At 35.4% G+C, this 18,425-nt stretch overlaps 1 protein-coding gene across 1 annotated transcript; it reads left to right on the forward strand.

The window, feature by feature from the left end:
* The first annotated feature begins 561 nt into the window (after nt 1-561).
* On the forward strand, nt 562-6,792 carry LOC145613136 (uncharacterized). Its single transcript, XM_081668202.1, has 8 exons — nt 562-804; nt 2,968-3,120; nt 3,222-3,491; nt 4,291-4,322; nt 4,399-4,494; nt 4,965-5,121; nt 5,205-5,869; nt 6,152-6,792. The coding sequence occupies exons 1-8, from the start codon at nt 702-704 to the stop codon at nt 6,500-6,502; spliced, it is 1,827 nt and encodes a 608-aa protein (XP_081524328.1). The 5' UTR covers nt 562-701; the 3' UTR covers nt 6,503-6,792.
* Nucleotides 6,793-18,425: the final 11,633 nt, after the last annotated feature.

An 18,425-nucleotide genomic window follows, 5' to 3' on the forward strand; every position in this document is an offset into this window, starting at 1 on the left:
AATTCAAAAATAATCCAAACCAAATTACAAATTCGGTTTGGTTTTCGGTTCAATTCGGTTTTAATCCGAATTACTTTTACCCCTACTAGAAGCTAAAAAAAAAACAGGGCCTTAGGGTGTTTGAATTTTGAGGGATTGATTTAGGGTTTTCTGGTTTAGGTATTTGGGCTTTGAGGGTATTTGGGCCTCTTTAGGATATGTTAGTTTGTATAAATTTTTCAGATATCGGATTGGATATATGACTTTTTTTCGAATATCGAATATCCGAAATACAAAATTTCGATATCCGATATCCGATCTGATTTCCTATCAGATAATGTTTTCAGATCAATTATTCTAAATTTTTGGATCGGATTTTCGGATTATCAGATAGTTTTGCTCGGTTTTAGTTTTAGAGGTACCAAAATTCAAAATAATTTTCCTGGCATGATATATAACGGTCTAATTTAGAAGTTTCACATATCACACCAACTCAGTCTCTTACTCTCTCACTTTTTCAGAGAGTGTTCCCATTCTTTTATTCGTCCACAACTTTAAACCGCCTATATTCAACTTCAAAATTTTCATCTGCCTTTCTTTCTCTCTCTCTCATCTACTACTCTTCACTCCCCTGAAAACTCCTGTTCAAATTTGCGCCGAATTCTAGGTCATTTTCTACTTTCAATTTCTCAATCATTGCTCGATCTACAAATCAATCGAAAATGGAGGTTCTCGAAATGCCTCAAATTGATGCTGAAACTGATGCTTTCTCTCTAATAGACGTTTCCGCTTCCGATGATGATTTTCTTTTGGCTTCTTCCTCAGGTTTATTTCGATCTTATTTATCGATCTTATATACTAGTTTTTGCAATCTTTGTGAAATTGAACCCTATTTTTGCAATTTTTTTGTTACTAGTTTAAATTCAGAATCTCTTTTTTTTTTGTTTACCCTAATTGCTGATTTTATGCTGTGAAAATAGATTGGTGTGTATATTCATTTGTTTTAATAAAACAATTCAGTGTCTTTTATCAAAAAGTAATCCATAATTTAATAGCAATGGCAAGTGTTTGGAAAATTGGAATCCTAAAATTTGTAGAAAACGTGTGTTAATATATATAGAGTAGACATAAACATTCCTTGGTTAAGTACATTAGAAGCAAGCATGTGCTGTGATAGCTTCAAGAAGTTATTTTGAACTTTCATCGTTTAATATCCCATAAGTAGGGTCGGCTACATAAACCCACACGAGAACTTCCTAGGAGGTCACCCATCCTAGAACTGCTCTTAATCATTGTGGCTCATATTTATGTAATAGCAAGAGCAATCTACTGAGGCATTCATTGGGAAACACCAAATCATATATGAAACGGGGGTTTGAAAATTTTGAGAAATGACCTGTTCTAGTGTACTGCTCAAGTAACTCTACTGTGTTTGAATCTTATGTTGCCAATATATTGATAAATATAATATTTTGATGAATATTTACAAAATGATCACATATTATGTACTGCCTCCATTTTTTTTAAATGCATCACTTTAACAATTACATTATTCACATAGTTGACTTAATTTTTTCAGCTCTAAAAAATAAATAAATGTTATTATACAATATATTGTTAGATTTGTTGTAATGTCTAGTTTCATAATATAACTAGCCTTTTGGCCCGTTCGATGTACGAAGTAATTGTTTCATTGTTAAAACTTAAAAGGAAAAATAGAATGAGGGTAGAACTGTGGAAAAAGATAAGGAATTTAGTTACGTATATGTACATGAAGATTGTAGGATATGAAATGACATATTGGTTTAAGTTATATTTTAAGTCTATTAGTTGAAAAGACAATTTTTATATAATTCAATTCATATGTTTATGTGATGTATATTAACTGATTCAACTTTATTTTATTATGATGGAAATGAAACACTTCATTTTCTTAATTGAATTTGCAAGTTATAGAATATATAAAGATTTAAACAAAAAGATTAAAAGGGGTGACATGTGTCATATGTGGTAGTGAGTGACTTGTGATGACATTTGTCATATGAAAAATTATGGTTTGTGTTTTTAAGTACTAAAGTATAGAGTATAGATATAGATATAGATTTTGTTACAATTTTTACTAATACATAATTAAAGATACTACATATTAATGGTTAAAGTAGCGTCTCGGCAAATGTGTCAGCCAAACTGATGCATATACAAAAAAAAATAAAAAAATAAAAAAATAAAAAAACAAACAGAGGGATTATATTATTAGATGGTCTTATAAATCATGTTACGTATTGTCATATTCGTTTGTAATGGTGGTTTATGATTGGTTTTACTGTCACGCGACTAAATCAAATAATTGGGAGAGTATGAGATGGGTTTCATTACTACCACGGTACTTTTTTAGCTCACTTCCTTTAATTCTATAATATTTAACGTTTACGGTTCGCTATAAACGTTTTAACTTATTTCAAAGTGTAAAATTCCATACAGAACTCATGTGCTACCAACATTAATTGCTTTGTTGATTAGTGTAATTGTGGTCAGATGAGTTTATGTTGATTTTTAATTTATATCTATGAAATGCATAATTTTGAACCTAAAAAAGCCATGGTTTCCTTGTAACTTTTACGGAAATATTAACCAAAAGAATTGTACTGATCGTAAAATTTATTTTGATGGAATCAGTATTGCAGCTAATTTCTGTAATGTATTTCAACTAGTGTAGGGTGATACTAGTCCTTAAAGATGTGTGCGTGTGTGTGTGCACAATGACTCCAAAGAATTATTTTAATAGGCTTCTTTATGATAATTTATCCAAAAATTGATTTCTACTGTAAAGTTTTGAATTTTTCAATCGTGGATAAAAATTAGATTCCTTGAAGTCACGTGTTTAGAAGTCTTAGTGTTCTCTTCCAATAGTGTCCTACATGAGCATAACGATACATGTGTGCTTGGTGTTGCATATACTTAGAAGTATTCTTGTTTGATGATGCACAGAACCCAGCATAGCGGACAATGCAGACCATATTTTTACTGAAGGAGCACCTACAGACCAACCATCTTCCTTGGTTTTACATAAACCTGGGAAAACTGGCAAATGTAACCTGCGCAAAAGTTTGGCTTGGGATAGTGCATTTTTTACCAATGCTGGTATATGCTTTTGTTTTGTACTGTATTGAGTGTTATTCCTTAATCCTGTGGTTTCTTTCCTGTGTTGAGATGATCTATTACTCTCTGTCTACTTTATACAGGAGTTCTTGATCCCGAGGAGTTGTCTAGCATAATGGAGGGGTCTGATACGTGTGTGAAGCAAAGCCCTTTTCTACCTGGTATCCAAGAGGAACTAAGCAAATCAACTGATTCAATCTCCACTTTTCAGAGTGATAATGTGACACTGGAAAGTCTTGAGGCTGATCTTTTCTGTGACATAAGAGCTTCAATTCAGAGATGCAGCAAGTCTTCGACTAAAGGAAATAGTGGTGACCTTAAAGTCCATGGAGAAGAACCCAAGAATGATTGTTGTAAGTAACATAATGTGCTCTTTCTAGCATACATTATCAACATCAAGATTTTGCTGAAAGCCAGCAATTCAATTTGAGTACAATTTGATTGCATTTGTCTAGAATCATTTTCCTTACTTCATCTGACATATCGGAGTTGTGGTTGGGTGGCATTGCAATTCTAGTTGCCTTTTCATATATCTCAGTTTAGGATAAAAATATTAAGGGATTTTTTTTTAACTAATATTAAGTCACGTTCAGCCTTGTTTCGTAATGTGCAACTAGACTACTAGAGCGATGGAAAAGCTTTAGAGAAGAAACTGCAAGGCTAGAATCTCCTTGTTTCTTGGCTGATAGGATTTAATCCAACATTAGAAATTTAGAATAGGATAGAATTTATAATTTTCCAATAAAGTTATATATTATAGATATGAAGTTACGAACTCTAATTTGGGATATTAATTTGTGTGGGACTGTGAAAGTACTCGATTATGTTCTTGACGTCTTGTTGTAGTTATCTGAAGAGTGCTTAATGAAGATAAAGTTTCAATTGCATGTAATTTTGTTAAGAGTCTTGAAGTATCAGAGTTTACTTGTTTGTTATCCATTTCATGGATACCAAGGTGGCTAACTGGGCTGATGGGCTCTAATCATGTCTATAAGAATAAACATCTTTAACCTTCCATTTCATCTGTAATATTGATAGTGTTTAGTTTTGTTCTGCCAGAAATCTAATATTGTAGACTGTCATGTGCAAACTATCCGTTTCAGTGCCAGGATCCTCTTTGGTTACTAATTCTGTTTTTTTGTTTTATCCCAGCAACAAAGATACCTGAACCTTCACGCAAATTGGTAAGCTGATCTGAGGAATTTTTAGAGTTTGATTATTTTGGTGGCACTCAGATTAGTTGTGTTCTTATTCTTGTAGGCAAAGCCCAAAACAGCCTCCAAGAAACTTAATATGGCAGCGTGTGGGTCTATGAGAACATTAAAGCCAGGTTCTGTTTGCAAACAAGAGATTAAGGCATGTAAATTCTTTGCTGTACTACCATCCATATATGTGCATATCTTCACTTTATGTATGTTTTTAGCTGCATTTAAAATTTAAACAATTTATAGCATACATTGTGATAAACTGGAACATGATCTTACAGTTCCTTCACTATTCTGGACAGAGCTGTCCATTACTCCTTTCGTCCCCTAAAATATTTACATTTTGAGTTTTTACATGGAGGATTAATACACTTTATGAAGTTTTCTGCATGTGTATAAATATTTTCAGACACTTGTTTTAGGAACTTTGCTTCCTTTGTTTTTTCATGTGCAACTCATAGGTATTGCACATATATTATTTTTGGTGGGGGAGTATTTTCTAATTTTTACAACTATTGTTAAGCTTTGACTACAGTGATATCAATATATTGGAATTTGGAAATGTACTCTGTGCTCACAACAACGTAGTTGGACTGACAACATTTTGTTTTCTGAATAAAGTCTCCTGTCAACCGTAGCAGAGAGCCTACCTCACTGCTTTCTAGGCCACTTAAGCCAGCTGGTGGACCAAGCTTGCAAGTAGCAGCAACTACCAAGAGAATGTCAATTAGTGCCAGCCGCATCAAATCAGAGTCTAAGGCTGCAGGAAATGTGAAAGGTAAAAAAGACTAATTTTCTTTATATTACCCTATTGAATCAATATGTAAACATTGAAGCCAATTTTAAGCCTGATTTGAATAGGCGCAGGGAAGGGAACTTCATTGCCAGATGCTTTCCATCAAGTTGATTCACGAAAGCCTGTACCTAAAGCCCCATCTTCATCCAAAATTTCTGCAGCTTCTTCAGTATTGAACAGAACCAAAACATACAGTTCACGCTTGTCATGTAACAGCTCTAGTAGCTCTGCATCTGAAAATGTTCGAAAATCTCAAATGGGTGTAATAAGAAAAAAGATGTTGGACAAGAATGTCAGTCTGCTACCTGGTGTCAAGAATAGAGCCTCAACTAACGCTGTAGAAAAGGTTAAGTCTCAGAATAAGCAGTCCCATCTCTCAGACTATCTGACGTCCACATCGACACCTTCCTGTAGTATATCACCTGCAAGCTCTATTAGCGAATGGTCCACTGAGTCATGTTCTTCAACCGCTACAGTTCATCAAAAACATTTTGGCTTGAATCCTTGTCCCCCTACCTCTCATGATGTTGGTGCTGATAGCAATGTTTCTCAAAATCTGCTTAATCTATCTAGTAATAGATCTTTGGGTGATTGTGAAAATCAAGTGCCAATATCTAGCCAATCTGCGATACAACCTTCAATAGGGAGTGCTGTGTCCAATCCTCATCCGGGCTCTGCTAAACCATCAGGTCTTCGAATGCCATCACCAAACATTGGTTTTTTTGATGGGGTCAGTTTTCTAACATCTGATAATTTTTCTTGAAGGTTCTCAAGCCTAGCCTGCTGCTGTTTTTGGGCTGTGAGAGAAGGGTGATTGGGTCTTATCTCATGCTGTCACAACTCAAAAGCCTGTAAAAAGCAGCAACTTGCTGGGTTGAGTTATCTGTTGAGTTATACCCGATTTGCTCTTGGATGGTTTCCATAATTTATAATACGTAGTATGCTTTATTAATGTTAATCCTATTTGCATGTATTGTCCATACTTTGCAATAATGAGGAATGTCTTTTACAGGCAAAAGCTGGTGCTAAGACTCCTAGTTCACGACCTCATTCTGCCTTGCCCAGCAGCCTTCCTAGATCAGCAGCAGGAACACCCAAAATTTCTGGGGCAACAAACAAAACAAGACTTGGCTTTGGCACTAGTGCTTCTAAAATAACAGAATCAGCTGCTGCAACTGCCAAGCCTAAAGAACAAATCATTGATGCAAACCTTAAAACAGATGCAGCAAGGACTCCTTTTACAGTAAAGAATAGTGTATCTAATGTGGTCGAGGTAAGCACCTCGCCACCTGGATCGGGCATCGAGTCATTTTCAAAGGGTGACGCTGTGTGTTCTCTAGAGATGCAATATATTCCAAGGTAAATTATGTATGGGCAAGTGAATAGTACACTGTCATGAACATATTGAAAGAAAATTTATACAGTTGTGGTATAGATCGGATGTATATTACCATTTTAAGTTGTTTGGATAAGTAAATATTTGGGGTCAGTTTTCTAACATCTGATGGGTCAATTATATAATTATCTTTGATAATTAATTAAATTTAATGATATTTATGTGTCACGTACTCTACATGCTTCTAAAAAAAAAAATCCCCTTTTATTTGTATCAATCAAAAACATTAACAATGCGTGTGGAGTTAGTATTTATCATGTACTCATTAATCAATAATTATTTCATTCAGGCGGGTGTATCATGCACCTAAAAGAACATTACCTTGTGAATAAAAGAACATTACCTATAAATAAAAGAACATTACCTATAAAATAAAACAACGTAGTTATAATAATTTATTTAAACGAATGTAAAGTACATTAGAAAGAACTTTATCAACCTATGGAAGAAGATGATGAACAACAATGGTGGTGCCAAAAATTCAAACAATCAAGTAATTTACTGATAATAAAGTTTCATATGAACAACAAACATTACCACAAAACACAAAATATAGGTAAAAAAATAACAAGCAAAGAGAGTTCACCATTGAAGCACAACCTAGGGTTTCGTATTCATGAAGTGGAAGAAAGATGAACAATAAAATAGAAATCATACTTCAAATGAGTAGAAAACTCTTGTAAAGTGAATTAATAGTGGAAATCAAGCAAGTAGAACACTCAATTGCTAGTTTTTTTTAACCAATATCAAAATACCCAAAATTCTCAAATCATAAAAATCCGAAAATTTGGTTGTGAAATTTGGATTTTAGAGTGCAAAATCTAGTAAAAATATGTGTATGAGTGATGACTAAGCACATTAAGGCTATAAATATCAAGAAAAAAAATGGAAGAAGTTAGAGGGAGAGGAGAGAGAGTATTGAAGACAGAGAAAATGAAAAGGTGAAATGAACCTTGCATATAAAATAAAGAACATTGCATATAAATTCCTTTAAAAACAAAAGAACATTCCATATAACTAAAAAGAACATTAAATTCCCTCGAGTAGGGTTCGTGAGTGCTCTGCTAGGGTTCGCTTGTTGTTGATGATTGTGCGTGATTTTTCCCTAAATTCCACCAATTTTTGTTCGCAAATTCTAATTATCGAGTACTTGTCTGCTTTTTGGCTGTAGTTATGGTGGAAGATCTTGTGAAAGATTGGGAGAAACTTCGATTGACGAAGGGGGAGGACAAGGTTTATGGGGGTGAATATGAGGAACCTGATGATAGGAATTCTAAATCTCGAATTGATCTTTCTTTGGTGGGTAAATTGTCAACTACCAAACCCTTTAATGTTGAAACGATGAAAAGGGTGTTGTTGAACCTATGGCGATTGACAGATAATGTGGCTATCCGTATGGTTGAGACCAACTTGTTTGTTATTCAATTCTTCGATGAAGCAGATAAGGTGCGTGTGTTGGAGAGTAGACCATGGGATTTTTATAATCAGTTACTGCTCATTCAAGAACTCGATGGTGATGATCAACCCTCCGAGGTGTCGTTCCAATTCTTCCTATTCTAGATATGGTTGTTAGATGTTCCTTTTAGTCGGCGTAATGAGAGGTTCGCAATAGAGACTGGGGATAGCTTCGGTGGTTTCATGGAGTTTGATGAATCCGACCCGTTGGGGTGGGAGAAGTTCACGAGAATAAAGGTGATGATTGATGTAAATAAACCTCTAACGAGGGGTATGAAAATTGCTTTTGGTGGGGGAAATACGAAGTGGGTGGAATTCAAGTACGAACGGTTGGGTGATTTTTATTACTACTATGGGGAGGCTTGGACACTCGGATAAAGAGGGTCCCATTTCGAGGATGATAATGAAGAAACAAGGGTGGTTTTCCAGCACAGTTCTTTTGTAAGGAGGGTGATCCCATCGTAAGGGGTACTCTCCTTAAATGCCCTTGGCCACTTAAAAGCCTAGGACTTTACACTTTACACTTGTTAGGGTGTAGTAGGATTTGAATTCCTGACTGTTTGGGGACCTTGAATTAGAATTGATTCTATCATTACGTTTTTTTTTGTAAGAAACAAGTAGGAGTCGCCAATGAGTTTTAGGAAAAACTCATAAACCTCGTTCATGCCTTTCTTCCATGTGGAGTTCATGGAATAATTAGCACAAATCATAAGTTTACCCATGCCCAAATTGGTCTATAAACCAGAAATGAGTTCGGGAGCGAGGGTACTAAAATTACGTTCCCTTTAGAGGGGAATCGTTATCCTAGCCCTAGTGCGGCCTCTACTAGCACTTCTTTTTTTACAATTTCATCACCAAACAATATATGCAACGCGACACCTAGAACTATGTTAGTTGATTTTATTTACAAGCATTAATTCACGTAGGAATTACATCGTAATGTTTAATCAAATTCGTGAAAAGGACAAGAAAATAAACAAGATTCGTCTTGGCTTAAGTGATCAACCAACAATTATTAATTCAATTCAATTCTAATCTTTATTTAACGCAAGATACTATGTGGAATTGATTAATTAATTATTTTAAAGGTGATCAAGTAACACTAATTAATTAAAGTCCTTTTAAACAAGAAAATAAATGTGATTTAACTAAGTGCTCGGGAATTTACCACTTCTCTTTGCTATATCTCCGTTTAGAATACTTATGGACTCCTTCTTGTTGGGGAACCTCCACCGTAGTAACAAAATATTAAAAGGGTGAGTGTTTAGGATTATTTGAAATATGATCATGAATATATTAGGCTACATTTTGTATATAATGTATACAACATTATTGTATTAAAATAAAATATAACACTCGTCTACTAATTGATTTGCTTATATAACTTATTGATATATTGAAACTTAATAATAAATCAAAATAAGATATAAATATAATTAGTTACCCCATTCCAAGTATTTCTAACAAACAATCAACATGTTACCAAACAGTTATGTTACTAGAATTGAAATATTCCAATCATCATTCAACAAAATGTTACCAATATAAAATGTCACTGGTGAAAAATTAGTAGCAAAATATGTTCCCGAAAAAAAGAAGCTTCAGGCATCAATTTGATTACATACAAAATAAAACAAGTTCAGGAGACTCCCTAAGTACCAACAGGGTCCCATGATGTTAACATTGTAATGAAACTGTAAGAGCATATCTATTATTGAGTACTACGTAACCAATATGAATCCCTCTCATTCATAGGAACCAAAAACTCTGAATTGTATCCAGACTGATCAGACTGGTCAATACTCATTGTTGGTTGTGATCCATACGACATTGCGTTGCTGTCTCTGATTATGGACGAACTAGCTTCTCTTGCAACTATGTTGGCGTTGTTGTTGCTACTTCCACCAACGTTAGGGATTCCACTGATGTTACTGTTTGGAGCCGTTCCATGCCACCTCCCATTTAATTTCCCAAATGTGTTTCTTATTATTTCCTTTGCAGTGGAAAAACGGGATGGATTAGCGAATGTAAATAATAATAATAATAATAATAATAATAATAATAATAATAATAATAATAATAATAATAATAATAATAATAATAATAATAATAATACAGTATGTGGTTACTAATATTATTACTTACTGTAAGCCAATGTGACCAAAATATCATCTTTCATTATAATAGTAATATATAAAATATATACGTAATTGTTTTTAATAGAATAATAGTCAAATTCCCCAGGTTACCTCGTTATGAGCAATTTCTTCTGGAGTATATTTAAACTTTTTCTTCGACTTTCCACCTTTCTCTGTTGGGTTGATATTTTTACCCCTTCCAGATTTTCTCTTATCAACAGGGTCCTTTGTGCCATCTTCCACGGGTACTACACTTTTTTTTAAGTGCCTTTCGTTTTGTTCCCTTGGACGTACCCTTCGACGGCCAAATACTTTGCGCGAAGATTCATCCCACCAGAAGTGTGCTGATGAGTGTCATTTATAGCACACATTTGGTTCTTTTTAGGATGAATTTCATGCTATTCTTTAGCTCTTTTACTTAGTTTTTCCTTGATTTTACTCTTTATATATTTTAGTTTGCATTTTCTTAGTTTGATTTCTTCAATTATGCATTTCTTGGTTAATTTTGTAATTTTCTCTTTTATTTGCTTGTTTTCCTTTATTTTTCAGATTAAGATCGTTTTCAAAAGTTTCCCGAGCCTCTTCCCGAGTTTGGCATTGATTAGGATGCTTAGTGGTCTCCATTTGAAGCTCAAGCATGGAGAAGTGCAAGTTCCTAAAGACTTTGAGCTGTGCATTCAAGCCGTGGGGGCATGATTTCTTATCTTGAACCCGCAAACATGGAGTTTAGAACTGCAAGGTTCTGTGTTTATCAAGAGCATTAAGTGGAACACACGAGGAGCATCGGAATGATAGGGAAGAGGGCTCCCTTGCTCCCAGGCGCGGGCGAGCGCGACCATGGCACGACCAAGCGGCCTGGTGGCGCTGGCGCGCCTCCCTATGGCGCGGGTGCGCCTCTCTGGGTCCCTGTTCCGTACCCAGTTTTGCGCGGCCGCGCTCCCTTTATGGTTGGCCGCGCCTGTATGGGTTTATTTGGGGAAGATCTAACTAACTTCTCTTAGTTAGTTTTTCTATATCTAGATTTTCTTTCTATTTTTAGAGAGAGTTTTGAGAGGATTTTTGGGAGGAATTATTCTAGAATTAGAATAGAAATTAGGCTAGAATTTTAGAGAGAGAAACTCTTGATTGTAGAGAGAGAAGTACTTGATTGTTGATTGATGATTGAAGATTGTTTAATTCTAACTTTACCTCCATTGAATTGAGGCAAGTTTGTAAGGATTTCTTTTACTTTAGTGCAATTTTCAGCTTATCATTTCAATTGTTTTGTTGATTGTTGAAGTTTGAATTGAATTTGTGATTGAATTAGTTCTATTGATATAATGATGATGAAATTGTTGATTAGCTTAGTTTTGATCTTAATTTCAATGGATTGTGAGTAGTTCTCTTGCTAGGGGAATGGTGAAGCATGTATGAGTGATGAATTGATGCTAATTGGGGGAAATTGATGGAGTTGATGTTGTGATTAAATTGGTTGATTGATTAAGTGCATGTGTGTGATTAATTGAAGAGTAGCTAACTTTGATTTGTCTCACTAGAATGCATTGTAGGCTAGCATTGATACGGAAAATTGATATGTGGCTTGCTTTTGTCGATTGAGTAGGTTTGCAAGGCTCCTAGTTAGAGTCTCTCGTAGTTGGCGCTAGCTTGACCTATATGAGATTAGCCTACCTTACTCTCTTGATTGCTTAGTTGATTTTCCCTCGCAACACTTGACTTAGTCATCTCCAATCCCAATTAGCTATGTCCATTCCGAGTACATGCGGATCCCAACCCTAGTGTTTCATTATATTGATTTCTATTGCTTGTTTGTTTTGCTTAGTTGCTTAGATTACACACACACCTACCCCCTTGACTTCAAGATAGCTTGACTTAGACAATAGTAGTTAACTCCCATTCCCTTGGGTTTGATCCTTGACTTGCCGTTATACTTGTTTGAAGGTGCGTCGAGAGTTTACAAATTTTGTTTTGACATAGGAAAGTTAGTCTAACGACCTTGCTTCCACCTAGGGTAAAAAATGGCGTCATTTCCAGGGAACGGTGTCTATGTTTTTTTTATTGCTTGAGTCTAGGTCTTTGTATATAGTTTTCTTTTATTTGATTTTTGTTTGTTTTGTGAAAAAAAAATGGCATGTCTATCATTTCCTAAATACAACAATGAGCCTTTTTGTGAATATTTCCATAGACTTAAGGGATTTCTTGACTATCATTGTTGTAGTCTTTGGGAGGCTTGTGAGATTTGTTATTTTGGTTTATATGAACAAACTAGGAATAAAGTTGAATGCATGCATAATTGTAGATTTAGAGCATTGTCAATTGATGATGCTTGAGATTTTTATGTTTGGTTTGCTTGGGATGTTCATAATAGGGGTAATCATGTTTCTAATTTTGATGTGCAATGTGTTAATTCTTCTAATGTTAACATGATTTCCCATGATTTGTCACATGATCCCATTAGTGAACCTAGAACAAATGCTTTCAATTTTAGTCCCTCTTTTGTTCATGATAATGAGGTGCATGCTCAAGTTGACAAATCTCATATGTTCCATTAGCTCAGTGTCTTTCTCTTCCCTAGGAGTTCGTTAGCTGAACCAGTTGTTCCTGCTTCTACCACTTGTCAATCCCTCCCCTACGACACCAAAAAACCGGGCCGATGCCGGGCTCTTTCTTTCACTGCTAACCTCATTTTGTTACCCCCGTCGCGTCGCTCGTTTTAGATGGCACTCTAGTCCAGTCCGAGGCTACTTTGTAGTAGGTTGGTGTTCCTCAACCCGTGGCCAAAAGTAGTGATTCGCCTCTTTGGAAAGGAATTTGCAAGCGGACATTTTGAAATAACAGCATCAAAGAGGAAATTCAGAAATAGCCATTATAGGTTCATGATCTTAATGTTGATTCTTTCAATCTTGGTTGTACTTCTTCTTCTTCTCTTGTTGAGCCTCAACTTTCTACACCTTTTGAATCTCTTATTGCTACTTTGGAAACTCAAATTAGGCATATTGAGCTTAGTGATGATCTTGGGCCTAAAAAGGACTCAATTCTTAATTCTTTGAGAAGTCAATTGGAGGTGATGAAAAAGAGTGTGGAGAGTCTTGAGGAGGGAAAAAGGTAAAGAGCTAGAAAGTCAATTGTCATCTTTGATGCTTGTGTGTGAAAATTTCAAATCCAATATATGTGTTGAGGATGATAATGATATTTTAGAGCAACCAAGAGAGTGTGAGGATACCTTTGATGAGAATATGAGTGATGGTGAAAGAGTTGAGAATGAAGAAAGAGTTGAATTTGAAAATCCTAACCCTCTTTCCCATCTTGGTGAACCTCAAGTGTATGTTTGTGAGCCTTCAATCTATGAATACATAGACTCTTTTGAGGTAATGTCCCATTTGTTTTGTGAGAGTCATATGAAAATTTATAGTTTTTTGGATGAGTTCATCGAGAAAGCTTATTGGGATTTAGATGAGTTTACGATGACTCTACCTCCTCTCATGCATGGTTTTGAGGACTTAGGTTTTGAGATAGTTGAAGGAAAAGTTGTTTATTGTGGTGCAAAGAAGGATGAGGGTGATTCCTTTGGAGTTTTTGAGCTTGAGGGAGATGTAGATTGTGAGAGTTATTCATTTGAGGACTCTATGATTGATTTTCATGCCCTCATTGGCGATGTGAGACCTTGTGTTGAGGGATTAGCTACCCCTTTGCCTATTTCTCATACCCCTTTTTCTCAAAGGTTTGACCACATCCCTTCTTGCCCTATTTTTCTCCCTTCCTATCTCAAAGAGCCTATTGGGGACCCCCTAGTCTATGATAATCTTATTGTCCCTCATTCGTCTATTGTTGAGGAAAAGGGTGATGTTGCCACCCAAAAATATTTTAGTGAGGAGGATTTGCCTTTTTCTTTTTCTTTTCATTCTTTTGTTCCTCCTTTTTCTTCTTCTTCTTCTTATTTTCTTGTTTTTCCTTTTGATCCCTCTTTTTCTTTCTTTTGGCACCTCCCTCCTCACTTGCGTGCAACAATCTTGTTGCACGTTTTTATCCCGTCATTTTCCTACCTTCTCTCTTACGAAATGTGTAGTAGTGAATTTGACAAGCTCTTGCGTGCGTTGAATTATTATTTTACTAGAGCGGTCAAGCTTGGACCTTAAGCAAGCCTTTCTCGGGAAGTAACCCGTGCTTTAGATTAGATTTTCATTTGCTTTTTAGAATAGATTTTCTCTCATGGAAATGTTTGTGTGCCTTTTTCTAGGTACATGACTTGATATACTTTGGTGCTTTGATTTGGATCAAGAATCAAGGAAGGTTGACTCCTATGTTTGCTAGCATATGGAAGGCAAGGTCCAATTCTTGAGGAAATTAGCTTTGAAAGGTTTAATTGGGTCATTTGCGGGTATTTACACCAACCTAATATCTGGTAATATCATTCCTTACTCTTTCTCAAGTGGATGATGACTTGTTGGACATATGTTGGTTTGTTGGATTGCTCTCATTGTTTTCCCCTCCCATGGTTTCTATAATTTATGATTGAGTGTATTGTCTCATTCAAGCTTGGGGGAGGGTATTCTATCATGTTTGATGGGATTTTGATTCATATATGTCATGCACCTTTGTATATGCTTTTCCATGTTCTTATATTTTGGAAAAAAACTCCAAAAAGATTTTTGTTTCTATCAAGGCAAATTTGCAATGTATCTTTGTTTTGTTCTTGCTTTGGACATAATACTCTTGGACTTGTATGATTGAATGTTTTTCTTCTTAAATGGTAACGGTGTGCACGGTTTGAGAGTACGCTTGGTTGATTCTAGGATAAAGCATGCTAAGGTAGTTGGTTAGAACTAGTGGGACCATGAAACCGGATTCTACTTGTTTGTGGCATGTTGGTAGTTGCTTCCTATAGTCGAATTGACACCAATAGTGAGTTTTTGCTACATCCATGTGAGGTTCATTATTTTTCAAGCCTTCAACATATATTTGCATGAGCGGCATGGATCCTTGACTATTGCGGAACTAATCTAGAACCTTGACTCATAATTTTCAAACTCGAGACCGAGCCATCTAGGGAGGACAAAGGCATCTTTTCGGGGTGGTAATTTTTCTTTTTCTAGGTTTAATCTTCTTTATTTTAGTTCTTTGGGTTTACATTTGCCTTCTTGCTAACCATTTGAGCCTTTTCCCTTCTTTTCAAGCCACATCTTTAGAACTTTGAGCCTTTTGTTTCTTTTTGTTCCATTTTTAGTTTTTGTGAAGCAAATGGCCATGTTTTTGGAGTTTATGGTATATAAGTATGGATATTGGTTCTATTTGTAAGCAAGCTTGTCTTTTGTATATATTGTGAATAATGGCAAATGAATAAATGAAAAAAGCCGTCCAAAGTAAAAAAAAGGCAAGGACAATGCAAATGTAAAAATTGTAAAAGCCGTCCCAAGTTAAAGAGGCATGGACAATTGCTTTGAAAGAAATGAAAATACAAAAAAAAAAAAAAGTGAAAATAAGAAAAAACAAAAATATTTTGATGTGATTCTTTTCCCCTTTTCAAGCATTGAAGACAATGCTTCCTTTAAGCTTGGGGGAGAAGCGTTTACGCTTTTTGTATATATGATTGTGGTTATGGCTTTGAATAAGATTGGGGGTGTTAGTTTGTTTTTGTTTGGTGTTCTCTTTGTTTTGGCATTGAGATTTGGCCAATCTTGCTTCACAACTTAGGTGTACCGCCAAATTTTAAAATTTTAAGCCTACCCTCACCCCTTTTGCCCTTACGTTACAACCATTGGGAAAGACCTTTCGACCTAGAGGTTGAGTCATATATCGGGGGAGGGCATTATGAGTTAAAGCCAAAGGAAAGGGGATGCATTGTCAAGACGTCGAGTAGCCCAAAATTATCTCTTTTTCTGGTTCCTTCGTGGAACTTTTGAGATGCTCACTAGGGGAAGATATGAGACAAGTAGGGAGAACACGGTAAGACCGTTTGGGATGAAAGTGGATTGTGTTTCTCTAGTTCTTATGCTTAGCATATTTATGTTTCAATCAACCTCGGGTATCTTGGAATGTGCACTCCCTTACTTGTTTAGAAAAATTTGTATTCATTTATGCTTGTACATTTGGAAAAGTCCTTTCATAAACATTTGTTTGCTTTTCTTGTATTTTGGTTTCTTTTTCATTCTTTGCTTTGTTTGTATTATTACGAGAGTTATAGGTTAATCTCTTAGGAAACCTTTACGAGAGCATTACTCTTCCTCTAGGGCGATCTAGGGGTTAAATGGCTTGTCTTTAGTTGCTAAAATTGACCGTGATTCCCACGAAAGTGAGCTAGTGTATATTCTTCTCTCTTCTATTCTCTTCTTTTGTTTGTTTGGATAAGCACATCATTTCTCCCTTGGTTTTGTTTTGCTCGAGGACGAGAAAAAAGTAAGCTTGGGGGTATTTGATGGGTGTCATAAATGGCACCCATTTGATGAGCATTTAAGTCGTTTTTACCTTCTTTTCATAGATTTCTTTCTCAATAAATGTTTAGTTTTATGTTTTTTCTCTCTATTTTACCTTTCCTCTCTTATTTTATGGCTTTTGTGCATTTTGATGGGTTTTCTAGTCTTTTCTCCTTTATTTGTTCTATTTTCGTTATTTTAGTTGCTTTTCCTTTATTTTAGATTTTATAGATTTATTTTCATTTTATTTTAGTTTTCATTTTATTTTATTTTCATTTTTCATTTTCATTTGATTAGTATGTTACAAGTTCTAACAAACTAATTAAAGATAAGATTGACTTTATCTATTCGTAGCTCTATTAACCAAGAGACCAATTTTATTCATATATCAAGTCTATTTTGCACCCTTAATATTAACCAAATGTCTATATTATTTATTATGTGTTCATCTATAGTTTAAATTTATCTTTATGCGTTTTGTCGAGGAATTGCTTGATACTTGATATTTCATACTAGTCAAATACATGTCTGGACAATTGTATTTTAAACTATAAAATCAATGATTAGTTGCAAGCTCCTTTTACTACTCTATAAAATCAATGACTAGTCAGATGGTGACTTTATAACTGCATACTCCTTTTCAATTTTGGACATGAAGTTCCAAATTTTGTTCTTTTAATCTATAACTTAAAGTATCTCATGTACATGCATTAAAATTGACATTCACTTAGTAACCTTATAAGTGGGTACTATATTGTGAAACATACTAACACGATGGTATAAGTATTGTTTGATGTGTGATTGAATTTGATTATATACCTATATACATGAAGTTGAATTATAGAATGATAGATGAATAAATTGAACGTGAAGTATTCATACATATGATAAGTGACTTTTATGTCACTTTTAGGGTGTTTATTGAGTCGCTTTCCGGCTTATTTTACAATAATTTAGCCCATTTTGTTCTTTATTTCTTTTATTTGCTTATTCTCGTCTTTTATCTTTTTTTTTTTTGAGTATTTTAGTAGTTTTTAATAGTTTTTAGTTTATTTTCGTATTTTTAGTTAATAATTCCTAGTTTCTCTCATTTTCTTATTTTATTTTATTTCCATGTTTGTTTTCTTTATTTTATTTATTTTCTTTTGATTTTATTTAATTTCTTTTAGTTTTAGTATTTTACTTTACTTTATTTTATCTTTATTTTACTTTTATTTTGTTCTTGATCATCCCCTTGTGTTGTTTTTGGTTGTAGGTGTTTTCGGGTCCTTGGTCAATCGGGTTCAAGGTCCGAGAATTGAGTAATCTACCACCCACCAATATCACCACACTGCCCTGCTCCTTGCTTTCCCCCAACAACACCAACACCAACACCAACATCCGCACACCACCTTCAGCCACAACCAAACCAGCACCACCTACACCCAGCCACACCGCCCTGAACCACCAATCACCCCCGTAACAACCACCAGCTCCACCTACAACCTTCACCACACCACCAAACAACCCGCAACAGCAGTCACGCACTCTTCCCCTGCTCCCACAACAGCCACCCAAACCACCGTCCACCAAAACCCGTATCAACCAACACTAACACCACCAATCCGCCAGCAATCACCACCAATTCTCCCCTGATTTCCCTCTCCTCTTCTTACTGACCCGCAACTCCAATCAACCACCACGCAACCCGCAGCTCACAAACCGCCAACAACCACCATTAGCCTCCGTATCCACCGCCAATCCGCACCAGCACCTCAACTCAAATTCCCGCAGCTCCAAGAAATCAATTCACACAAGCATCAGCTAAAAATAGAGCAAATTCAGAGCAATTCAAGTTCAATTGGGTTCGAGCAAACCCAATAAGAGTTCGGTCGAAGTTCGAGTCAGAAA

This window comes from Chenopodium album, chromosome 3 (genome assembly GCF_948465745.1).
Source record: "Chenopodium album chromosome 3, dcCheAlbu1.1, whole genome shotgun sequence".
In the NCBI taxonomy this organism is placed as follows: Eukaryota; Viridiplantae; Streptophyta; class Magnoliopsida; order Caryophyllales; family Amaranthaceae; genus Chenopodium; species Chenopodium album.